Source organism: Molothrus ater, chromosome 7 (assembly GCF_012460135.2).
Source record: "Molothrus ater isolate BHLD 08-10-18 breed brown headed cowbird chromosome 7, BPBGC_Mater_1.1, whole genome shotgun sequence".
Classification (NCBI taxonomy): Eukaryota; Metazoa; Chordata; class Aves; order Passeriformes; family Icteridae; genus Molothrus; species Molothrus ater.
The window spans coordinates 67,468-90,885 of record NC_050484.2 but is presented as its reverse complement, the minus strand read 5'-3'; the positions used below and the strand labels follow the sequence as shown (position 1 = coordinate 90,885).

Below are 23,418 nucleotides of genomic sequence, written 5' to 3'. Positions count from 1 at the left end.
CATTTGCTTCTGGCAGGGTGAGCGCTGGGAAAGGGGGAGGAAAGGCGGGGAGAGAAGATGCCCTCGGAAGATGCACTCTGAAGATGCATCATCTCCCGAGATGCTCCCGATGGGGCACTAGCTCCGAGGCCAGATTCTCGGGGGGCTCCACCTCCTCTAGGGATGCTCTTCCCTCCGGAAGAAGTGCACGACCATGCTACAGACCCTCCAGGTCCTGAAGGCCGGACTCACCCCATAAGCAACTCTCGGGGGTTGCTGCCAAGCTGGGTGAGGGGATGAGAAGTTTCGGAAGCTCTGCTTGGAGCACAGCGGGGAACTGTTCGGGACCCTCTGGGATACGGCACAACTGCGTAGACTGGAACAAATCCACCCCCAGGAAACAAACGGGGTGCAGAAATAAATCCAAGCAGCCATGGGTATCACAAATCAGCGGAGGGAGGCAAGGCGGGGGCAGCGTTCCCCAGGGCCCGCAGCCCAGAGGCCACGGCAGATGTGCAAGGAGCGGACCCCGGCTGAGGGCAGTGGACAAGGGGGTCCTTCACGCCCAGCCGACGCTTTCGGAGGGGGATTTGTCCCTATACGGGACACAGGCGCCGGAACAGCTCTGTTCCGGCGTGGCCGGGCTTTTCCTGTTCCTCCTCCTCCCCTTCCTCCCTCCCGCTGCACTGTGGGGTTTGTAGTCCCCACGTTGCCCCGCACCTGGAGAGCAACTACATTTCCCGAGGTATTCCTACATTCTCCTCTTCCTCCTCCTCCTCCTCCTCCTCCTCCTCCTCCTCCTCCTGCTGTCTCTGTCCCGGGCTCGCCGCCGATCGGGCTCGGGTGGCAGCGGGGAGCTCCGGATCCCGCCTGGCCTCGGCCCGCAGTGCCCATGCCCGCCGCCCAGCAGGTACGGGGTGCGGGGTGCGGGTGCCGCCGGCGCGGTGCCGTGCCTGGTGCGGTCCTGGGATGCCGGCAGTGTTGTTTCCCCCGGGTGCTGGGGATGTGTGCCGGGTGCTGTGTTGTTTCCCCCCGCTCTGTTGTTTCCCCCGCCGTTGTTTCAGGGTGAGCAGGTGCCGCGTACCGCCAACACTCTCCTCTGCCAAGTACACCCCGCACCACCCCGCAGCGCCTATCCCTTGGTGCTGGGCGGTGGGAAGCAGAGAGGTGCTCGTACGGTGGGCGAGGGTGCATTTTCCGGAGCTTCCCAGCCCTTGTTTTAGGGAAGGTACTCCAGGGATTCACGCGCCCCATTCGGCGTGGCAGCTCCGCACATAAGACGTGGCGCCTTGGCAGTGTCAGTTGTATGCCACCGGCACGCTGGGCGGAGGGCATCGCGCCCACTCCCAGGGCTCTCCCCTCTGGACCACGGGTGGCTCTGCCGCCCGTGTCAGCTCTGGCCCCGGGCTGACAGCGGTGTGTGGCGTGACAGTGATCCATGTCAAGGTCACACCCAGATAACTCGGTGATAAACAGGTTCACACGGTGATAACGGACCGGCTCTGCTCCCTCTCCCTCCCTCTCTCTTCTCCCTTTTCTTCTTCCCTCCACTCCCTGGCTTGCACCAGGTACTCATGCCCACTCATCTCGAGCAAAGTAGCTCCATGGATGTTCTGGACAAGGGGGGTAGGGTGCAGCTAGGTGGGTTCTGCTCTGGAGTCCCTTAGTGTGTGGGGACACGCATGCTGGGAGTTAGGAGCCAGTGCTCCTGGGAATGGAGCAGCTTCATGGAGCTGTGTCCTGGATTTAGTGTGGATGGTTTTCTGTGGGCCAGGGATCCATGTATATATCCCTCCTGGATGGACAGGGCAGGAATGGGGAGCAGAGGGTGGCAAACACCCCACAGGAGTTGTGGTGCACGTGGCGGCAAGCAGCTGCTGCAGGTGACATCTACAGCCCAACCTGGGGACAAGAAAGTGATGGAGCAGAGTCCAGGAACTCGCAGCTGGCAGTGGCCCCGGCACGGTGCTGGGCTGGGTGTTTGCCGGGGGTTAGCCCTTGCTCCTTGCTCCTTTTCCTTCCTGCCACTGCAGGGGCCAGTGCTCCAGCCAGTGCCGGACAGGCTCGCTGGGCAGCGAGTGAGTGAGCGCCTCTTTGATCCCCAGGGATCTGTTTAGGGGCTGCCCCAGCCGTGAGCTCTGGCACACGAATGTTTTGGTGACACTCAGGCACCAGTGCTGAAATCCCATGGGAATGCTACTGGAGCGGTGTATCCTCACTGGGGCAAATGGACACTTGGCGTCCTGTAGGTTTAGGTCACCACCAGCTTCCTCTGCCGCCACTGGTGCTGGCTCATGTCCCTGTTTATCCTGCATTATCTGGCAGCAGGGAGGGGATTATCCCCCAATTTCACCATGCAGGATGCAGTGGGACACAGACTAGGACCATGAACTTACTTTTTAATGACCATGATTAGTTGTTCTATGGTTATCTGGGTAATCAGGTTTCTAAACCTTGCTCCTGTGGCGTGTGTTGGAATACGAGGAATCACGTGGCATGAAAAGTCACCTAGGTCACTTCTTGTGGGAGTGGGGAGTGCTGGGAGGACATTAGTCCAGGCCTTCTCCTGTCCCTGCCCTCATCCCATGACTGCTAATCGGGTCTCCTGGCACTGCCAGCTTTCCAGCAGCCAAACCTCAGCATCTGAGCTTTTAATCCTTCTCTGGACCATGAATCTCGTGGCATTTTGCATTTCCTCATTTTGCACAAGCTGGGGATTGTGTCCCCCTGGGATGAGCCAAGCGACAGCCGTTTGCCGGTGGCTCAGCTAAAGTCCTGCCAGCCATCCCGTTACTGAGTAACACGGGTGGCCCCATGCCCGGGGTGCACATTAACTCATTTCCACAGCCAGCACATTCTTGTGCCATCCCCTCCAGAGCATTCCCGGTGCAGGGCGTCTGCATCCCTCTACCTCTGCAGCTCAGAGGAAGTGTTGCTCCAAGAAGCAGCAAAACCCCACTGAGTCTTAAAGGGGAGGAAGAGGAGGTGGTGGGAGCTGAGGATGCCCCACTGTGGATCCAGATGCTCTGTGCATCCAGGCTCCGGATGCACGTGATGTACGAATGCTGCCCAAAATGACCCCCCTCCCCCCCGCTTCTGCACAGCAAGATGCATGGCTGCTTTTCTTCTTCCCAGAACATCTCCTGGGGAGAAGGTAGTGGTATTTATTTGCCTTGCGATTCTTGAGGAATTTTGAGCCTGTGCCAAATGCTGCTTTTTCCACAGAAACTGCAGCGCCCTGGTTTTCCATGCGTCCGAGAGCGCCTGTGGACAGAGAGGGGCTGCGTGGTCCAGCAGAGCCTGTGTAGCTAATGGCTCCCAGGATAATGCTGCTGTCCTGCTGCAGAGCCATGCCTAAGAATGATGGCACCAAAAAGCCGGCGCCGGAGATGGTGCCGGACCAGCGCTGGAAGCTACAAGTCTGCTACCTCTGCTTCTATGGCTTCATGACACAGATCCGGCCCGGGGAGAGCTTCATCACTCCCTATCTGCTGGGGACCAAGAACTTCACAAAGGCAGAGGTGAGCTGTGGGCATCTGGTCCCCCACCCTGGTGTCCCCCTTTATGGCCATGGTCACCATCCTGGGGCTGTACAGAGCATCCCTCAGTGCTTCTGGGGTGCACAGGGGTGTTGTGTCCTGGGCATGGCAGCATGTGGTGACTCAGTGGTGCTTTCTGGGCAGGGAAGGTGGTGTGTTGTGGGGCCTTGTCTCACTTGGCTGTGAGGTCACCCTATCCCCTGAGTCCCAGGCTCAACTTGCCCTGGCATAAAACCTCGTGCCCAGGCTAGCAACTGATTTTGGGGGCAGTGTGTGACCCCTGCCCACCTTAGCAGCCTGTTGGAGGGTGCTGGGCTGGGAGAAGTCATGCCCCATCCCACTGGGGAGACTTTTCCATGATGGCACAGTGCACTGCTAGGCCACTGGCAGCGATGGGGTTAGACAAGGAGGGGCCACAATGTCATCATCTCCCAACCAAGGGATGCTGGCCTCAATCCCAGCTGGCTGCTGCGCTGTGGGAACGCTGCATTCCCGGCATGGGAAGGGGCCAAGGCTCAGCCAGACCCCCAGCTGAGCATGCTGCTTGTCACAGTCCTCCCTGAGGAGGTGCTGCCATGGGGGTCAGCAGCCAGTGCCCATACCATTTGCAGGTTGGGGGGCATTGCCAGGGATGTGCCCGGCGCTTAGCCCCTCCTTGCCCTCATGGCAGGTGACCAATGCGATCACACCGGTGCTGTCCTACTCCTACATGGCCGTGCTGGTGCCCATCTTCCTGCTGACAGACTACCTGCGCTACAAGCCCGTGCTAGTGCTGCAGAGCCTGAGCTACATCTCCATCTGGCTGCTGCTGGTGCTGGGCACTTCCGTCCTGGCCATGCAGCTGATGGAGTTCTTCTACGGCATCACCATGGCTGCCCGCATTGCCTACTCTTCCTACATCTTCTCCCTGGTCGCCCCATCCCGCTACCAGCGGATGGCCAGTTATTCCCGTTCTGCTGTGCTCCTGGGGGTTTTCACCAGCTCCGTGTTGGGCCAGCTCTGCGTCACCTTGGGTGGTGTCCCCTTCCTCACCCTTAACTACGTCTCCTTGGGCTTTGTCAGCTTCGGCCTCATCCTCACCCTCTTCCTTGAGCGGCCCCGGCGCAGCCTCTTCTTCAATCGGCCCGGGGGGGCTGATGACGCCGCTGTGCCCACCGAGCTGGACAGGATGGCTGGGGGGGACAGCAGGAGGGGGACACGGGGCTGGCGGGACATGGTGCTTTGCCGGATGCTGCAGGAGCTGGGAGCACTGGCCCGGCAGCCCCAGCTCCGCCTCTGGTCCCTGTGGTGGGTCTTTAACTCGGCTGGGTACTACCTGATGCTGTACTATGCTCACATCCTCTGGAACGAGATCTCTCCTACCACAGACAACCGCCGGGTGTACAATGGAGGCGTGGATGCTGCCTCCACTCTGCTGGGTAACTCACCTGGGATCGGGACACTGGGGGTGTGGGGGGACACTCACATCCTGCTGCATCCTGTGGGAATGGCTGGGGACACCAGAGAGGCGGGGGGTCACTGCTGTCCTGCTGCACCCCTTGGGAATGGTGGTCCTTATGGTATTTTTGGTGGTTTGGCATTGGGGATGATGGGATGGTTACTGGGCTGGGTCCCAGCCTAAGTAGGGCAGGGGATCCTTGAGCTGTTCACAGCATCCTTCATTCCTCCTCAGGAGCTGTCGCCTCCTTCGCTGCTGGCTACGTGAAGATCCGCTGGAAGCTGTGGTCAGAGCTGGTGATTGGAGTGGTTACGGCATTCCAGGCAGGATTGCTCCTCCTTATGAACTCCACCACCAACATCTGGCTGTGCTATGCTGCCTACATCCTCTTCCGTGGCTCCCACCAGTTCCTGGTGCCCATTGCCATGTGCGTGGTGCTCCTGGGGACCCACTCCCACCCTGGCAGCTGGGTTGATGCCAGGGGTTCACCAGTGCTCCCATTTTTCCCAGTTTCCAGATTGCTACCTCCCTCTCCAAAGAGCTCTGTGCTCTGGTCTTCGGGGTCAACACCTTCTTCGCCACAGTGCTGAAGACTGTCATCACCATCATCGTGGCTGACAAGAGGGGCTTAGGCTTATCTGTGCATCCCCAGGTAGGGGTGGGGTCGCACCTAGGATGGAGGTGGTCCCTGAATGGTGCGGGATGAAGGGAGGGCTCCAAGTGCTGTTCTCCCCTCTCTCCTCTTTTGCAGTTTTATGTGTATTTTGGCTACTTCACCCTGCTGGCCGTGGTCTACCTGCTGGCAGCCATCGGAGTGGGTGTCCAGCACAGCCACCGCAGGCAGCCAGTGGAGCTGGCCCTGGCCAAGAAGCCATGCCAGCTCCCAGCGGAAATTCCAGCACAGGAGAAAAGCCCGGAGGTGGGCACCATACAAGCCTGAGTGCTGGTACCACGACGCTGTGGCTGGCTGTTGGCTCCCCAAGTGAGCATTGTCATCGCCACCGTGTGCTTGGTGTCCTGTCCCACTGCTGGTCCTGGCTGCTGTTCTGTCAAGGATGTAACCACTGGGACATGTTTTCTGCTCTGTGAGGACAGGGCTGTGCCCCTTCCCAGTCCCCACACACAGAGAGGGGGCAAGATTCCCATGGTGCCCCTGCCGTGTGTCACACACACATGGGGTATGGATGGGGACCCCATCCCGCTCATCCCCATCATGGCACAGAGCCAGGCTACAAGAGAATGTTTCTTTATTCAGTGCCTTTAGAAAATGGTTTATAGGACACAACTGATGACAAAAAAAATATAAAGATCCACACACTTTAAATTGCATTAATTACACAAAATACAGTAGACTGTAAGAAATAGAAACCGTGTGACTTGCACAGCTTTTATGGTAATAATTTCCATAGAATAACAAAAAAGCTAGTTACAAATTTCTCTTTTTTCTTTTATTTTTTTTTTGGTTTTTTTTTTTTTAGCACCTTGGATTTGCCCCCACAAATTCCAACCAGCTTTGCTGTGCCTTTGCCATTCAAGCCCAGCAAAGGTGGCACGGGGAGGGGGGGATGGCAGTGCCTGGCCTCAGTACCACACGTGCTCAACACGCACGCACAGAGAGAAACACGTGCCAGGAGCACAGCTGGCCACGCCTTGGGGCCACCCTGTCACCCCAGTAACTGGGCTGGCTGGGGCTGTACCTGGGCTGTGGGGGCACAGCCGGGGGTCCCCAGGGTGTGTGGATGGGATGGGGGAGACCAGACCCCCACCAGAGCTCTGCTGGCTGGGAGGTGGAGGTGAGAATGATGATGGGATGGTCCTTACCTGGGGAGGATCGAGACCATCTGGGAGGGCCCCAGCATCAGCACAGGACAATCCCTTGGGTGGGATGCTGGTGTCTTGGCTGGAGAAGACCCTGTGGCCTCAGCAGCAGGGATTTGGTTCCAACCCCAAGCTCCTGGTGAGGACAGCGTGGGGCTGGGGGGCTGGGGTGAGAGAGGCCCCACAGGCTTTTGCGGGGAACAGCCCACATGGCAGCACTGAAAACTCCCTGCCGAGCATCCTCCCACCCAGCCATCCCAAAAACAGCAACCAAGCAGGGAGGGGAACAAGCTGAAGTGGTTAAATATTAGGAGTTAGAAGAGGAGGAGGAGGAGGAAGGCCACCAGCCCATGGCTGCCCTGCCCCAGGTGGGACCTGAGCCCCTGCCAACCCAGGGCAGGGGCCATGTCAATACTCTTTGGCTTCAGGTCTGCAGGAGAAGGAAACCCTGCAGGGCAAGAGTGGGCGCGTGGAGGGGGCTGAGGGGTGCTGGGGTGCAGGCTTGCCCAACCCTCCCCAGGGACATGGGGGTACTCAGGGGTGCCGGGGCAGGTATCACTTTTTGGTGGCGGTCATGAAGCTGTTCTCGATGCAGAGGACAATGAAGGCTTGCTGGCAGCTGCTGGCCACCTGCTCCAGCAGTTTTCCAGAGGCCAAGGAGGAAGCCTGGCCAGTGACTGCACGCTCCTCTGTCCGCCATGTTTCGCAGTAGCTCTCAGGCAGGCGCCGACCCTTGGCATCTGAGCCATGCCAGACACTCTTCTGTGGCCTGGAAGGGTGAAAGGTGGGGGGCTGCTGCTGCCCCACCGTGCTCCAAACCCCAATTCCCCATCACTTGGTCCTGCACTCACCATCCCGCATCCTGCAGGACATCCCGGCCATCAAAGGAGAGGATGCGGGCGCTGGTTCTCAGTGGGGCCCCGCTGCCCGTGAAAAGGGCTTCCCAGTTATTGAAGAGCACTTCATCCTAGCGGGAAGGGTGGGAAAATGGAGGAGGAGGGGGTTTAGCACTGCCTGCACCCCAAGAGCAGCCCAGAAGCTCCAAGCTGCAGCAGCCTCTGGGAAGGGGATGCTTCATGATGGCTGGCAGCTTTGCTATGCTCTGCATCCCAGACCTTGGCAGTGCTGGGTTAATAGCTGGACTTGCTGATTTTAAAGAGATCTTTCCCAACCATAATGACTATGTGATCCTATTCTGTGATCCATGAGAGCTCAGACAGTGTTGAGAAGGGGATGGGACGTGCATACCCGGAGGTTGACAATGGGGACGGCGGCGCGGTCGGCCCTGCGCACGATGCTGTAGAGATCCTGCAGGCGCGAGGACAGGAAGGCACGGAAGGTGCCAGCCAGCCCAACCTGTCGGGCTTGCTGGAAGCACTGGAAATCGGCGCCCCGGATACCACGCATGCCACCACTCAGCGGGGTGTTCAGAGCCACCAGGTGAAGCTGCCAAGAGGGGACAACAGGGCTTGAGGGACACAGCTTTGGCCACCATCATCAGCTCCCCTCAGCCGGCATGTGGCACTCACGGCAGGCTGGAAGTCCTGGTGCACATGGGCGGCCACAGGGGCGGGGTCTGGCCGGCGGTGGATGTAGTACCCATTGATGAGCTCGTGCTGGTGGTGGAGCAGGGGCTGCTCGGGCAGGCGGTGCTGGTTGGCCACCACCTCGTCCCCACGCCAGGGATGGGCGGTGGCCGAGGGGACGTGGTTGCGGAGCGGGTGCAGGGGCCCGCGGGGCTGGGGGCCAGCATAGTGGAGGGTGGGCGGCTTGTCGTACACCTCGTTGTCCTGGGGAGGGGGACACAGTATGAGGAGGGGCGTGGTGCCCCAGGTGGGGATGGGGATGGGGATGGAGATGGAGAATGTTGGGGATGGATGGAGATGGTTGTGGTTGGATGAAGATGGGCATGGAGATGGTTGGGGTTGGATGGATATGGCACTGGGAATGGAGATGGTTGGGAATGGGGATTGATATGGTTGGGGATGAATGGGGAATGAGATGAAGCTGATTGATGATGGATAGAGCTGGTTGTGGATGGGATGAGGATAGATGAGGATGGAGGATAGGGATGGGAATCGGAAAGATAGGAATGAGGATGTGCATGGGAAATAGAGGACTCACCAGAGCCGAACTGGGGATCAGGTTGTGCTCCTCCAGCTGCAAGGGCATGGCACATCAGATCCCAGCCACCCCCCTCTCCTCTTCCTCGCGCACGGGTGGGGGGACCCCAAGCATCACCAAGAGTCACCACCGAGCCCCCGGGATGGTGCTGTCCACGCTCCCCTCAAGCCGGGCAGTGCAGCCCCGGCAGGGGTGCCCCTCTGCCCCCGCACTCACCAGCACCCTGCGGAAGCCCCCGCGGAGGCGGACGTAGAGTTCCTGCCGGTCCGTCAGGAAGACGAGGCCGCCCTCGGGCAGCTCGTGCGCGGCACTCAGCATCGCCTGGTACGTGGGCATGGCCTGGAGCTGTGGGCACAGCCCGGGGCAGGGCTCAGGGATCGGCTGCCTGCACCATGGGCAACGCCTGCCCAGAGCCCTGACTCACCCCCAAGGATATCCCACTAGTGCCTGGTGGTCCAGGGGGTCCTGGTGGTCCCGGGGGTCCAGGGATGCTGACAGCTGTGGGGGAAGGAGGGTGAGATGGAGAGAGGTACAGCATGAGGAGGAATGCAGAGCTGCAAGGAGGGATGCATGGGATACAATCAGGAATGCTGGGGGGGGCAGGGAGGGATGTGGGGGTGCAGGGTGGAATGCAGTAGAGCAGGTACCTTGTCTGTGGGGACCTGGGAAGGAGGGTGGCCCGGGTGGACCAGGAGGGCCAGGGGGGCCCTGCCGCCCCTCGTATCCGATACCAGGGGGACCCTGAGGTCCTGGAGGCCCTGGTGGCCCAACAATACTGTCCCCCTTGGGACCCTAGGCAGTGTGAGAGAAAATCTGTTGGAGCAAAGCCTCCAGGGATGCCACGTCCCGCTGTGCCCCCCTTCACTCTCCACCCTATCTGGTACTCACTGGCAGCCCGGGGTATCCCTGGGGCCCTGGAGGCCCTGGAAGTCCAGAGACTCCAGGACTGTAGAGTGGGGTGCTGCCTGGCTCGCCCTTCTCACCCTTGGGACCTGCATCCCCCTTGTCACCCTGTGGGATGGCACAGTCTTAGGGTGAGCAACTGGGATGCACTGGCACCCCAAGTGATGCTGGGTTCCAGCTGCCAGTGTGCAAAGGGCTTACCCGCAGGCTGGTACCAAAGTGACTCACGTCATAGGGGAACTGGCCTGTGGAGAGAGGGAGAGGAGGGGAGAGGAGCCAGGATGGGCATGAGCCATCCCCTGCCTGCCTCTGACAGCAGGGACCAGTTATCTACCTGGTGGTCCTGGGGGTCCGGTATCACCTTTCTCTCCCTTTTGTCCTGAGAACTGGTGGAAACCTGTGGGGAGCAGCAGAGATGCCATCTCAGAGTTGCAGCTATAAGGGATGGGAGGGGGTTCCTCCCCAGCCCTGCTTTGCCAAGGTTCCCCAAAATTCCCAGAGGGGGCGGGGAGAGGGACACCCACTTACTAGGGAACGCTGGGTGGCTGGAGTCACTGAAAGTCTGTGGAGATGCAAAGGAAGTGGCTGCAGAGACAGCAGCATCCCTGGGGACCCCCCCTAATGCTGGTGACAGTCCCACATGCCAGCTCCAGCCAGGATGTCACCAGAGCATTCTCTGTTTCCTCCAGGCAGGCAGGGGACATTGGGGGCCCAGTCACCAGCATGGTGACCGTGGTGATACTCACATTGCCATTGTTGTAGACTATGCTGCCAGGTGGCCCAGGGGGCCCAGGGGGTCCTGGGGGGCCTGGGGGACCCTGTGGGGGTTGAGAAGATTTGTCAAAGTCCTGCAAAGCTGACAGTCCCCACCAGGGAGGGGGACAACCAACCCCTGAGAGAAGGAGACATGCCCTTTGCCTAAGGGATTGGGGTCCTTGGGGATACCCTCAGGGTGTGTGCCCCGCCCTGCAGGGCCAGCAGCTGGGAGGTCACAGCAGTGCTCACCCGCAAGCTCAGCACGTCTGCAGGGTCACCCTTCTCGCCCTTCAGCCCGTTCATGCCAGGACGTCCCTGTGGATGAGCAGCGCAATGAGCCTTGTCCCCGTTCCCCTGCCAGCCCCTGGTGTCACATCTGGTGCTCCAGAGTCACCTCCGACACCCCAGCACTGCCCCATCCCTCAGGGACACAGCAGGGTGTGGGGCTCAGTGGGTGCAGGACGTGCAAACGCAGAGGGGGGCGCGGTGGAGGAGATGGACACAAACAAACCGGGAGCAGGTCTTACGGGTCTGCCCGGAAAGCCAATCTCTCCCTTCATCCCTGCTCGTCCTGGGGGACCCTGGAAGGGAAAGAAGATGAGGGTGAGAGATGCTCAGTATAGAGGCATCCCCTCTGCCTAGGATCATCTCCATCCCTCCCCATGGGACACAAGGAAGGGGATGGTGATGGTGACTTACCGATGGTCCCATTGGGCCCTGCAGCCCTGGCTCCCCCTGCAAATAATAGAGAGGGACAGGGCATCACCACTGGGACCACCTGGCACTGTCCCAGGGGGATGTCCCCCTCCCATTCCTGCCAGGAACCCACCTTTTCTCCTTTCATCTTGGCAGTGACCACAGTCCCATCAGGGCTGATGATGACGCCGGGCTCCCCCTTCTCCCCCTGCAAGAGAAGAGGGGGTGGGAGGGGACACGCAGGGACCAGGCTCCCTCCCATGACAGAGCTGGTGTCACCTGATGGCCAGGTGGAATGGGGGACCAGGAATGTGACCACTCAATGGGGTGCAGGTGGCCTGGAGCAATTACCTTCAACCCTGGGGCACCCTGGGGACCAGTTGACCCCTGGTCTCCTTTCGGTCCCACCGGGCCCTGCAGAAAGGACACAGAGTCCATGTCATTCCCAACTCAGCAAAGGCAGGCTCCAAACTCTCCCTCCATCACCACCACTCTGCAGCAAAGCACAGCAGGACTGGCGACCACAGCTGTCACCAGGGCCACCCCGTGGTCCCCAGATGTGTCACCAACTCACCGGGAAGCCAGCGTGGCCTGGTCTGCCCTGCAGAGAGAAGCATAGATACTCCTAAGAGCAAACCCCATCTTTCCAAAAACAGGCTGCCCTCCTGGCACTGCTCAGGGGTGGGCACAGGTGGCAGGAGGGCACCTACCTCTGGACCAGGAAAAGCCACCAAGGACTTCTGCAAAAAGAGACAAAATGAGGTTTTTCCCCTGATCTTGGCTCCGAGGGTCAGAGCTGCTGGTGAGGTCTCCCTCATGATGGCTGCTGGAATACCCCTTCCCCTGCCCTATGCTGAAGCCAGGTGCCACCACTTACATCTTCACCAGAGACACTGATGACCTGTCCAGGGGGACCAGGTGGGCCAGGGGGGCCAGGCAGCCCCACTCCATCCTGGCCTCGCTCTCCCTGGAAAACACAAGCCATCAGCCTAGGGCCACCAGTGGCTGGTCCCCCGTCCCCAGCCTGGTGGCACCTACCTTCTCACCGGTACTGCCTTTGTCACCTTTGGGTCCCTGGAAAGAGGAGCAGGAGGGAGTGAGCACCAAATGGAGAGGGACTGTGTCTCACCAGTGCAGACCCCCTCCCACCTCTGGCTCAAAAAATACTACAGGCAACCCCACCTCTGCCTCCAGCTCCAGGCAATGAGCCAAGCTGCAATGATTTTGGGTGGAGGTGGTGGCCAGTGTGGTGACAAGGTGGGGGAGGACAGGATCCTAGGGGGTGTGGGCACCCCTGACATGTGGTGAACCAGGTCCCACAGCAGGGAGGGGGAATTTTGGCTGCTGGGGATGGAGCTGCTGCAATCAAAGGCGCCCTGCCTGGAGGTGGGGGGGGGGGTGGGTCTTCTGGAGCTGGGGGGGCTGAAGCTCCTACCTGTGGTCCAGGGAAGCCCTCCAGGCCAGGGCGGCCATCCATGCCAGGCATGCCAGCATCTCCCTGCAATGGGAGCAGGAAAGGGCAGGATGCAGCCCCAGGTCACAGAGCACAGCGGTCCTGCCCACTGCCCTGCACACCCGGGTGCTGGCACAAAGCCATCCCAATCTCCCAGTGCTCCTACCTTTGGTCCCGGCAAGCCAGGCTGTCCGGGGCTGCCGACCTCTCCCTGCAAGGAAAGAGGTGTCAGAGGCATCCCTACAGGCTGCCTGCAGGCATCCCACATGGATAGAGCCAAGAGCATGTTGTAAGGGTTCCTCACCTTCAGCCCCGGTAGTCCTGGCACGCCCTGCAAGCAACAAGGGGACCATGAGCACTGGGTGATGGCAGGGGACATGATGGCTGGGAATTCCCTAGGGAGCCCAGGATGGAGAGGAGGGAAAGGGCAGGAATGGCCCTACCTGTGGTCCTTCAGGCCCAGGTGGTCCAGGGGTGAATGACAGCCCCGAGCCCTCCATGTCACCCTAAATGCAGGGAGAAGGGACTGAGCTGTGTCTGTCTCCGGCTCCAGCTCATCCCATCCCATCCCTGCAGTGACCACTCACAAAGCCAGCCTCGTAGCCCGGCCCCGGTGGTCCTGGAGGGCCGGGGGGCCCTGGCCGCCCTCGGGGTCCGATGGGCCCGGGAAGGCCGGCTAAGCCCATTTCTCCTGGGGGCCCTGCTGGTCCCGTTTCTCCTTTGTTGCCCTGCAAAGGAGACAAAAAGGGCACAGATGGAAGGTGACAGTGGTCACTGCCTGGAGCCTGCAAGCAGGAGGCAGAGCATCCCCTCACAAATCCCCTCTGGGACAGGATATAGAGGATCTCCCTGATGTTCCCCTCTCTAGGGGCTTTGTGGGAGGGGGCATTGCCCAGCTTGGGCACCCTTCATCCCACCAGCTCCCCTTGTAATGTCCACAGTGGCCACCAGAGGCTCGTCTAAAATCATAAAATGGGAATGTCTTTGCACGTGGGGCTGGCTCCACTGCTGCAGCAGAGCTCAGTGCCATAAAGGAATGCTCACAGGCATTCCAGGGATTGCAATGGCTCTGGAAGCAACAGGCTCGGACCTTACACACGCTGCCACCCCATCTGCCCTCTGGGTGCTGCAGAAGTGCAGAAAGTTAGAATTAAGGTTACGAAACCTTAATTTTTGAGGGTTTTGCCTCCAGTTCAGGCTGTAGTGGATGGTGATCACAAGGGGCAGCATCCCAACTCTAAGGGGCTCCCATCCCGGCAAGCCTTTACTTCCACTTTTGGGGATGCAGGGTGGAAAGAAGCTGGAGCAAGCAGGCAGGAGAGAGTAATGCACAGAAGATGGGGTGTTTTCCAGTGGGGTGTGGGCATCTGCCAAGCAAAGTCTCCTCTGTGTCTTGAAACACCCCTACTTGGTTTTCCTGCCCACTTCCTGATGTGGCAGTGCCTGGAGCAAAGCCAAGGCAGGGTAGCAGGAGCCCAGTGAGCATCCTTTGTGGGGTCAGCAGCTCCATGCACCTTTGAGATATGGCCCTGATCTGGGAGGAACACAAATAGCAGCACCCCTATCCCCATTCCTGTGCAAGATGGCTCCCCCAGGCAACATCCCTGCCTCCAGTCTGCAACGGACAACCCAAAAATTCCACCCCAGGCACAGTACCTTGGGTCCTGGTAGGCCAGGGAGGCCAAGGTCACCCATATCGCCCTGGGAAGGAGGAGGGAGAAGAGGGTGTGGAGAAGCTGCCCAGCCCCAGGCAGAAGCAGAATGGTGCTCCCCAGCCCAGGAACTGGGGCCTCCCAGAGATGTGCCAGTGCTGCCTGTGGGACAGCTGTGACACGCTCTTGGGGCACATGGGACAGGGCCAACCTGCCACTCACCTGCTCTCCTTTGGGCCCCGGCTGCCCATCCTCCCCATCTCTTCCTGGAGGACCCCGAGGACCCTGTAAGATCCCAGGAGTTGGTTCCAGCACAGGAAAACCCTGTAGGGCTGGTGGGCACCAAGCCCCCCACCGGCACAGAGTGGCCCTGGCTGGGTCTCCTTGGCCAACCCACAGACCTACCACTGGCCCCGGGGGCCCAGGGGTCCCGTCCCTGCCTGGCAGCCCAGGCGGTCCCGGCAGGTCTGTGCGGTTCATCCCAAACCTTCCTGGCTCCCCTGGCAAACCAGGCACGCCAGGTGGCCCTGGGGGACCAGGTGGCCCTCGTGGACCCTAGAAGAGACATGGGGGGCCATGGCTGAGGGTGTCCCCCCCTCCCAGCTGGCAAGACAGGCACTCAGCCCCACTCACCCGCAGGCTCTCCAGGTCACCACCGAAGCCAGAGCCCTCCATGTCGATGAAGGTCTGGGAGAGAAGCACAAGGGGGATGTCAGGGCACCTGGTGGCACTGGGGCTCGCCCAGGGGCTGGTGGGATCACTCTGCACCTGTCTGGCTTGATGGACCCCCCCCCCCCGCCCCCCCATCCCTCAAATCCCTGTGTCCCAGGGGGCACCCACCAGCTTGTCATTCTTGGAGGAGGGTCCCGGTGGTCCCGGAGGGCCAGGTGGTCCAGGGGGTCCCCTTGGCCCCACACCTGGGTCACCCTAGCACAGAGGAGAGAGTGTGGTTTGGGGGTGCAGCTGAGCTGGGATGAGAGGAAGGGGGGCAACACTGGCACTCACCTTCTCCCCCTTCAGGCCTGGCTCCCCTGGCATCCCAGGGAATCCTGGGGGCCCCATTTCACCCTGCAAAGGGGAGCAGTGGGGGGTCAGCAGGTGGCAAGGCAAGGGGGTGGCCATCCCCCATCACCCTGCCACTCCCTCCACCCCACTTACGGGTTTGCCGTCCTCGCCAGGATCTCCCTAGGGATGGCAGAGAGGGGACAGGTCAGTGTGTAGGTGGGTAGAGTAGGGGGACAGGCACACCCTGTGTGGGGGGAATTGACTCACAGGCTCGCCATCCCTGCCAGGGGCTCCATCCTTCCCTGGTGTCCCTGGAGGGCCAGTGATCTGCTCCACCACCGAGCCATTGGCATGCTGAGAGAGGGTCCCGGGGAGTCCAGGGTCACCTGGTTCTCCTTTTTGGCCTTTAGAGCCAGGGTAGCCAAATCCAGCACTGCCCTAGGGAGGGGAGGGAGATGGGAAAGGGTGGCAGGTCTCTGAGCTGGCAGCCTGGGCAGGGCATGGCTCTGTGCCAGCTCCCACAGTGATGCTCACCTTGACACCCAGGTCTCCTTTCTCCCCCTGAAGATCAGAAATAGAAAGAAATGTGTGTCAAACACAAGTGTCACCAGCACCCTCGAGCCCCTAGGGATCAACTCTCACCCACCTTTTGACCCTTGACACTGCCTGGCCCTACAATGCCATTGGTCCCTGAGTCTCCTTTCAAGCCACGTTCCCCCTTCTCTCCCTTTTCGCCTTTCTGACCGGTGCCTGTGGAAAAGGAAAAAGAACCCAGTTGGGGCTGAGGATGGCCACACCACCACCATGTCCTCACCTGTGCACCCTGGGGAAGAGGAAAGCCGCTGGAATTACCTTCCGTGGAGACCCGCAGTGTCTCCTCTGCTCTGGTCCTCTCGGCTTGCTGCGGGGACCCCCCGCCACTCCTCGGGCCACTGCCCCCCGCCACGGGGGGGGAGGTCACGGGGACAGCATCCAGCAGCCCTGGGACACCCTGCACCAACAACGAGGGGACACCATGACACCCTTCACCTCCCAGTGCCTTCCCATAATGGACAGGTGCTGGGATATTATCAACCATCCCATGACCTCAGCCATGCAAGGCACTCAGCTCTCCGCATCATGAGAATTTTAGGGTCCTGCCCTGAGTGCTACACCTGCCGGCAGCAACTCACCTCGACCTTGCCTGAGGGCTGCTGTCCACCTTCCATCCCGCTGCCAAAATCCCCAGAGACCTGCATTTGCCCATGGAGAAGGGGTGAGAGCTGAGCTGGGAGCATGGTGGGGGCACCCCTGAGCCCTCCCTGGTCATGCCGCCAGTGCTCACCTCTGTGTCATCCTCCTCTTCCTCACACTGGCGCTCAGCCGCCCGAGGGTCCCCTCGGAGCTTCAAATCTGCAATGACCCCCTGCAAGGAGACCGTGCATGGGTGGGGGACATGGACAAGCCACCCAGCTGTGATGTGACCTGCTGTGCCACTCAGCCACCACATCCTCATGTGGGAGAAAAAGGATGGATGAGATCTGCTGTGCACACTGCAAGCAGGTGGAAAAGTTCACCACCCAGCTGGGGGCATTTGCTTGTGAGAGGAAATGATATAATTTTTTAATTATATATAAACTATGTATTTATAATATATTTATTATATAACTTAATCTACTTATAATTCATTAGTATTATGTCACAGTCAGCCTAGCTGAACTGCGACTGCCCTGATCCCTATTTTCCTAAGTCCATCACATTTCCTTGTCTGGACGTGGTGCCCTGTACTTTCAGGCCAGCTCCAATATTATTTTTGTTGTCTTGCTCAAAGAAGAGACACCAAGGGGGAGGTATCTTCTCTCTCAGAGTTCACTTCCCAGCATGGTCCCCTGCTCCTCCCCACTGAGATCAGACAGATGGGCAGCATCCCAGCTTGGCAGACTCCCATCCCGACAGCATCCCTGTGCCCCATCCTGCAGCCAGGACTCAGGCTGGGCTCTGGGATGTGCTGGGTGATCCCACTTGCAGTGGGAGCTGTGGGGTTCAGACTGGGACCCGCACCACCTCTCCTGCTGAGTCCCGGATGCTACAGAGGTTTGGCTGGAGGCAGCATCCTTAGGAAGGGATTTGTGGTGGTTTCTTGTATAAACAAGTGGCCTGGATGCACACGGTGCTTGCAAAACACAAATAAATAGTAAGGAAGTGCAGATTATCCCAGGAAATACAACACGTGGGCTGCAGAACCTGCCAGCTGTCCTTGCGTGGGGCAGGGCAGTCAGCTGTGGCCAGGGAGCCCTCAGCAGAGGAAAAACAAGGAGCACAGCCAAAAGATCCCTGTAAAAGCTCTGCTGGGTGTCTGGCCGGGTCCTGGCTGCTACCTCTGCTAAGCCCATGTGATGCCAGCTCTGGCACATGGCTCGTCCAGCCATGCTGGTGGTGCTGGGCAGTGGCTGCAAGGTTGAAAGCTGGGGCTTTCCAAAGGCATGGCAAAAAAGCCACTTCTAAGCCCTGAAGCGAGGCAGTCCCACAACAGATGGTGATAGGGGACCTTTGCAGCCTCTTTGCTCTGATAAAGAGAGCAGCAGCACCAAAGATCTTATAGTAAATCCATAGAATCATGGAATCATTAAGGCTGGAAAAGCCCTCTAGGACCATTGAGTCCAACAATTAACCCAGTGCTGCCAGGTCCCCCACTAAACCATGTTCCCAAGTGCCACTTCCAGCTGCAAACGAATCCTCCTGCCAGGCCCTAGCTGAGACCCCATTTGCCCCTGTGAGAGCTGCTGTCCCAGGGGCTTCTGCATCACCTGCAGGCTTTGCCCCTCCAGGTTTCCTGCCACAGCCACAAAGGCAATTCAGGAAGGAGCAGAGGTGCCAGGACACTCCTCCAGCTGCCTCCCAGCAAGTTCATCCTGAGGCTTGACCCAGGGCCAGGCTTTAAACCACTTGATGCCCCATTAGTTCCAGATAACAGGAGGCAGGGCTGGCTGGACAGTGATAGGAACACCACGAGGCAGTCAGATGCCGCTCCCCTCTCGCCCAGCCAAGGCCTCCTTCCCTCCTAGGCCAGCTATTCCCCATGGGAAAACCGGGGGCGGGCAGTGGGATCAGGGGTTGGCAAGCCTGGGAGCATCACCTGCTAAAAGGGTCTGCTCTGCTCCAGGCTGTTGCTGTGCCTTCCATATGGTGCCAAACCCCTCAAGCTGGGGAGAGGAGCTCCTCCACAGCCATGACCTGGCCCTCCCCGCATGTTCAAGAGCAAAGAAATTGCTCTTCAAGAGCAGAGTTGCTCTTCAAGGGAGCAATCGGAATCCCAGTGCAAACCAGTTTGTAGCCCATCAATGATTAACCCCTTCCTGGGGGAGCTTTCCCTGCCCAAAGCCATTCCAGGGGGGAATGTGGCAGTACAGTCAGGATGATGTTTAAGCTCAGAAACGTGCTTTGCAGAACTCCACAGGAAAAACATTGCTCCCCTCAGCAGAGCCTTTGTTGCTGGGCAAATCCTGCTCAGCCCAGGATAAACCTGAACATTCCTCTCCTCAAGTCCTGCAGGGAATTTCCATGTCAGCTGGGCATTTTCCCCACACTTTCCACAACCCTTATCTGGAACACAAGTCCTGCTCAAAGCACTGGCTGAGCTATCACATCCTTCCTCACCCTCCAAAGTCTTCCTGCAGATACCGCCCAACATCAGCCAGCAAAGATATCCTCTAGCCCAAGCATTTTTTCCATGTAAGGGAGACATTTTCCCAGACAAACCAGCTTCTCCACCAAAGGAGCTGGGTATTTTTAGGAATGGGAACAACTGAAGAGGCTCCATGTGTTTGCTGGGAAAAGGCAATGGTGGGAGCTGCATGGCAACCCCATGTCCTCCTGCCAGCCCAGCTTGAGAGCTTTGCCTTGGTGAGCCCCACGACAGTAAAGCAGTGGCATCTCAAGCCACCTCCATGTCACGTGTTCCCTTTGCCAGGGACACACATGGAGCTGGTTGTCTTCTGGGCATGGGCAGTATCACGTCTCCAGGCTTTTGGGAGATACTCCTTGGGGTGACCCAAGCTCTTACCTGGTATTTATCTGGGTCAGCCCCTCCAGCCTGAGCAACAAAGAGCCCAGAGCCCTCTTCCAACTCCATCTCATCTGGGGAGCGCTCAAAGCGGACACGCTCGTGCTCCTCACAGTCCAGGTAGAGGACAACTTCCTCCTCCTCCACGCTGATGGCGAAGCGCGTCCACTGGTTGAGCAGGGTGGGCACAGTGAAGGTGGCGGCCGGGTAGGAGCTGGGCGAGCCTGGCTCCGTGTAGTAGAAGATGATCTGCTGCTGGCCCGCGCGCAGCTCTGAGAGCTTGACGCCCACATAGATGATGCTCTGCGAGGAGTCCGTGACGGCAAAGAGCACACCGGCCCGGGGCGTGGTGGGCTGGATGTGGAACAGCAGCGAGAAGTCTCGGTAGAACGGGCTCGGCAGGTGGTACCGGGCCACCTGGCCCGTGTTGGCATTGGGACCAAAGACGTAGCCAGGGTTGTTGTCGGGGCCATAAATTCTGTGGATCTCCTCCGTTGGCGGGTCCCCAATCAGCTCCAGCAGGCTGATCTCAGCACTCAGGCTCTCTGCAAGGAGGAAGGACAGGGGATAGTCTCAGTTCCAGCCAAGGATGGCCACTCAGCAAGGACACCCCTGCCCGTGCCTCCCAAATACACTGTCCTTCAGTGGCTCCCTCCACTCACCAGCCCCAAGATTTGTGTGTTGGCCGAGACAGTGACCTTCAGCTGCTCCCACTACATCATTCAGATACATCTCCCAAAATGCTCCCCATTCCCAGCCACTGGCCCTCCAACCACAGCTGGGACATCACAGAATCATAGTATGACTTGGGTGGGAAGGGACCTTAAAGACCATCTCATTTCAATCCCCCTGCCATGAGCAAGGACACAATCCACCAGACCAGGTTGCTCAGATTCCCTGAGATGGGATAAAACCAAAGGGGTCTTGCCCATGCTAGGGAGATGCTGCTGGAGCATGAGGATGCTGAACCACCATGGAGCCCTGGGGCAGTGTGTTGCATCCATAGTCATTCCGGGACCACAGTAACCCCTTGCATCATCCCAGTACAAGATCCAACAGTCACCCCAGCTGGGAATTATTCAGAGCCATCCCCTCGCAACACCCTGGGAACGCAGCTCAAGCCAGCTCAGCTTCCCAGATGCTCTCAATTTGGAGGTCGCCTCCTTTCCCAACCCCTATTGAGAATTAGGGAATTGGGGAAGTTCTGCTGGAGAGAGTCTCTCCTACCCAGCACAGCTGAACATCTGGTGAGGGTGAGCCAGCGCTGTGTCCGCCAGCTCCCGTTGTTCTGGCAGCCAGCACATCCTCATCGCCCACACACCGGGTGCTGGATTCCTCCTCTCCTATGTCAACTGCTTGGGGCCAGTGCCAGCTCCAAAGGAGAGGCTTTTTAACCTCTCCTTTCCTGAGAGGGAGGAAACCCAACCACCCTGGCTCTGAAACTGCTGAAGGATCTGCACTGGGAATGGATGCTCAGCATTGAGTTTTGGCCCCATCCCGAGCCAGGAGCAGGAGCTGACACAATTCAGTGTCCCCAGTTCCATCGCTGATTTTTACGTGAGCAATGGGGAGTGCAGGAAATCAGAGGTGTATCCAGAGGTAACCTGGGCTGAACCCAGGAGGATCAGCCAGGAACTTCCACCCAACTCTGAAGCCAGGCATTTTCCTCCAAAGCTCTTTAAAAAAAAGAAAAAAAGAAGAAAAAAGAAAAGAAAAAGAAAAAGAAAAAGAAAAAGAAAAAGAAAAAGAAAAAGAAAAAGAAAAAGAAAAAGAAAAAGAAAAAGAAAAAGAAAAAGAAAAAGAAAAAGAAAAAGAAAAAGAAAAAGAAAAAGAAAAAAGAAAAAGAATCAGCTCAGCTTTGCCCAGCCCAAAAGGAAAACACATCTCTTGGGATGGTGATGAAAACCTGGGTGCCTCTTCCAAAGCCTGAGACATGGAACATTCCCAGGCTCCCCTACTGCCAAGCCCCAATGCCAGCAACAGACCCATGACAGAGACCCAGCAGTGGGCACATAAGAACTGCCACCAACTAAAGGTGGGGGCAAACTTTTGCTCTGTCAGAGCCAGACACACTGATCCTCTGAAACTCTGTCTCTGAAACTGCTCTGTGTCCACCCTGCTCCCCAAGCCCCCAGTCCCTCCCAACCTTGGCACCCCAAAACTGAACACCTCACTGGGAGAAAATCTCCTTCCCAGTCTTTCCACCAGTTCTAGCCCCTTCATGTGCCTTGCACTGGGATCAGGCTTCCCCATGGGGCATCCCCAGTCTGCTGAGAGGAGAACCTCTGGATCCTGGAGTCCAGCACCCTTTCACACCCAGATGTGCACAGCCCTACACCAAACCTGATCAGGTCAGTGAGTGGGGCTCCCCCAGACCCTTAGCCTGTCACCCATCCTTGAGTCACCCCATGCTCAGTACCTCACAAACTCATTCCAACTGCAAATGCCAGGATGCAGGGACTGCGTTTATCTGGGGTTGGAGGAAGTAAAATTAATGGCAGCTTTAAGGAAAAAGGAAACCAGAGCTTCCTCCCAGGGGTCTACACGGGGCGTAAGAGCCAGTGCTGCAATTCCTGCAGCCAGACAAGTCACTGTGTCCCCCCCAGAGCTCAGGATGACGGGACACGCTGAAAGAGGCTTTTGTTAGCAAGGCAATTTGCTAACCATTCTCCCTTTGGAGCTGCAGCCGGCTCTGGAGTCTCCCTCCTCCTCAAACATGCCACTCGCCCCCAAGTCCGAGTCCGGGGTGGGAGCTGGGTGCTAGCACTTCCCAAAGCAAATGAACTTTTTTCCTGTGTGACAGAAGCTGGATGGGGACTGGGGAGCAAGAGGGGTAAGGGGAGACCCCTTTAAATATCTGCTCCCCTACAAAAGCCAAGTGGCCCTTCTCATTCCCAGAGCTTTCAGGCCACACCTGCTTTTTCCAAAGGGCATCCAGAACCCAAACATCACAGTCCATCATCCCTGTGGCAAACTGGGGATGCACCAGAGAACATGGAGAGTTGATGGGGACCACAGTGAGTTTGGTGCTAGCACGGGATGGCTGCGGGGATGTCCCTGGACACAGTGAATCTGCCATTGGAAATGTCCCCAGGATGCTCCAAGCCACCTTCCCACTCTGCCATGGCCTTCCTGGCTGACCTGAGCCCAGGCTGCCAGTGTGGGATTCAGGGGATCCCCAGCACACAGCAGGACATCAAGTCACTCCATGGGGTGCACCACAGCCCCCACATTCCCCACTCATTCCTGACACTGCCCATCCAAGCAACCACAGTGCAGTCCCAGATAGGAATGCACCTCCTCTGCAAGCATCCCCATGATCCCAGTGCATCCCCCTGCAAACAGAGCCTCTTTGACACCGAGGGGACCCTGTCCTCGACCCTGGTTTGCCAGCCCCCAGTCTCAGCATTCCTCCTTGGCATCTCCCGGCCATCCCCCAAGGGCACAGGGGTCGGCACGGGAACACAGCCTCATTCAGAGGCTTTGGCAGGGGGAGCTCCAGCTTTCATCCCAACTGCATTTCTCCAAGCACCAGTCACCCCCCTCCCCACTCCCTTCTCTCACCCCCTGCCCTGTCTGGGTCCCTAAAAGGTCACAGCCACCGAATTATGAAGCTGGGAGTGAAGTAACCTCTCCCTCTTTTCCAAGCAGCAGGGATCAAACATTAGCCGCCATCGAGTGAATCATTAACCCCAAAGGGCTGCTCCAGGAGAGGGGAGCATGTGGGCATGGCTGAGGGTCACCTTGAAACCTCCTCCTCGCCAACACGGTGCTGTGGTTAGATGGCCACAGGGTCTGTGTCCTTGCCCTGCACCTGCAGGGAGCTGCCAGCTCTCCAAGTGCTCTGATCCCAGCCAGGACACCCCAAAGCCCTGTGGCACCTGGAAACTGGCCCTAAATGCCAGCACAATGCGCATGGGGAGTACCCCCTGTGCTGGGTGGATGTGATTCACCGGGACTGATGCTTGGTCCTGTGAAGGGACCCAAAACTCACTGGTTCGGCTTGGAAAAGC

General features: G+C 58.7%; 2 protein-coding genes across 3 annotated transcripts in view; one reads left to right on the top strand and one right to left on the bottom strand.

The window, feature by feature from the left end:
• The first annotated feature begins 652 nt into the window (after positions 1 to 652).
• On the top strand, positions 653 to 6,389 carry SLC19A1 (solute carrier family 19 member 1). 2 transcript variants are annotated; one of them, XM_036386546.1, is made up of 6 exons: positions 653 to 724; positions 3,205 to 3,500; positions 4,189 to 4,936; positions 5,191 to 5,383; positions 5,467 to 5,608; positions 5,708 to 6,389. In XM_036386546.1, exons 2-6 carry the CDS (start codon positions 3,291 to 3,293, stop codon positions 5,894 to 5,896), a joined length of 1,482 nt encoding a protein of 493 aa, XP_036242439.1. In that variant the 5' UTR covers positions 653 to 724; positions 3,205 to 3,290; the 3' UTR covers positions 5,897 to 6,389. The 2 variants fall into 2 exon arrangements, with proteins under 2 accessions (XP_036242439.1, XP_036242438.1); XM_036386545.1 differs by lacking the exon at positions 653 to 724 and adding an exon at positions 740 to 889.
• Positions 6,187 to 23,418, bottom strand: part of COL18A1 (collagen type XVIII alpha 1 chain) — a 36,423-nt gene continuing 19,191 nt past the window's right edge. Inside the window, exons 3-43 of the mRNA XM_036386544.1 lie at positions 19,406 to 19,950; positions 16,688 to 16,768; positions 16,536 to 16,595; positions 16,216 to 16,354; positions 16,010 to 16,113; positions 15,898 to 15,924; positions 15,631 to 15,801; positions 15,517 to 15,543; positions 15,364 to 15,426; positions 15,199 to 15,285; positions 14,992 to 15,045; positions 14,764 to 14,913; positions 14,581 to 14,643; positions 14,363 to 14,407; positions 13,294 to 13,434; positions 13,150 to 13,212; positions 13,011 to 13,037; positions 12,873 to 12,917; positions 12,689 to 12,751; positions 12,292 to 12,327; positions 12,131 to 12,220; positions 11,964 to 11,993; positions 11,828 to 11,854; positions 11,605 to 11,667; positions 11,387 to 11,461; positions 11,257 to 11,292; positions 11,085 to 11,138; positions 10,807 to 10,872; positions 10,548 to 10,619; positions 10,330 to 10,363; positions 10,136 to 10,198; positions 10,003 to 10,046; positions 9,787 to 9,909; positions 9,546 to 9,690; positions 9,323 to 9,396; positions 9,115 to 9,243; positions 8,899 to 8,934; positions 8,304 to 8,564; positions 8,023 to 8,220; positions 7,626 to 7,741; positions 6,187 to 7,543 (exon numbers count right to left, since the gene is read on the bottom strand). Of these exons, the coding sequence (XP_036242437.1) occupies positions 7,330 to 7,543; positions 7,626 to 7,741; positions 8,023 to 8,220; positions 8,304 to 8,564; positions 8,899 to 8,934; positions 9,115 to 9,243; positions 9,323 to 9,396; positions 9,546 to 9,690; positions 9,787 to 9,909; positions 10,003 to 10,046; positions 10,136 to 10,198; positions 10,330 to 10,363; positions 10,548 to 10,619; positions 10,807 to 10,872; positions 11,085 to 11,138; positions 11,257 to 11,292; positions 11,387 to 11,461; positions 11,605 to 11,667; positions 11,828 to 11,854; positions 11,964 to 11,993; positions 12,131 to 12,220; positions 12,292 to 12,327; positions 12,689 to 12,751; positions 12,873 to 12,917; positions 13,011 to 13,037; positions 13,150 to 13,212; positions 13,294 to 13,434; positions 14,363 to 14,407; positions 14,581 to 14,643; positions 14,764 to 14,913; positions 14,992 to 15,045; positions 15,199 to 15,285; positions 15,364 to 15,426; positions 15,517 to 15,543; positions 15,631 to 15,801; positions 15,898 to 15,924; positions 16,010 to 16,113; positions 16,216 to 16,354; positions 16,536 to 16,595; positions 16,688 to 16,768; positions 19,406 to 19,950 (3,941 nt within the window). The 3' untranslated portion in view covers positions 6,187 to 7,329. The remainder of the gene's footprint in view (positions 7,544 to 7,625; positions 7,742 to 8,022; positions 8,221 to 8,303; positions 8,565 to 8,898; positions 8,935 to 9,114; positions 9,244 to 9,322; positions 9,397 to 9,545; positions 9,691 to 9,786; positions 9,910 to 10,002; positions 10,047 to 10,135; positions 10,199 to 10,329; positions 10,364 to 10,547; positions 10,620 to 10,806; positions 10,873 to 11,084; positions 11,139 to 11,256; positions 11,293 to 11,386; positions 11,462 to 11,604; positions 11,668 to 11,827; positions 11,855 to 11,963; positions 11,994 to 12,130; positions 12,221 to 12,291; positions 12,328 to 12,688; positions 12,752 to 12,872; positions 12,918 to 13,010; positions 13,038 to 13,149; positions 13,213 to 13,293; positions 13,435 to 14,362; positions 14,408 to 14,580; positions 14,644 to 14,763; positions 14,914 to 14,991; positions 15,046 to 15,198; positions 15,286 to 15,363; positions 15,427 to 15,516; positions 15,544 to 15,630; positions 15,802 to 15,897; positions 15,925 to 16,009; positions 16,114 to 16,215; positions 16,355 to 16,535; positions 16,596 to 16,687; positions 16,769 to 19,405; positions 19,951 to 23,418) is intronic.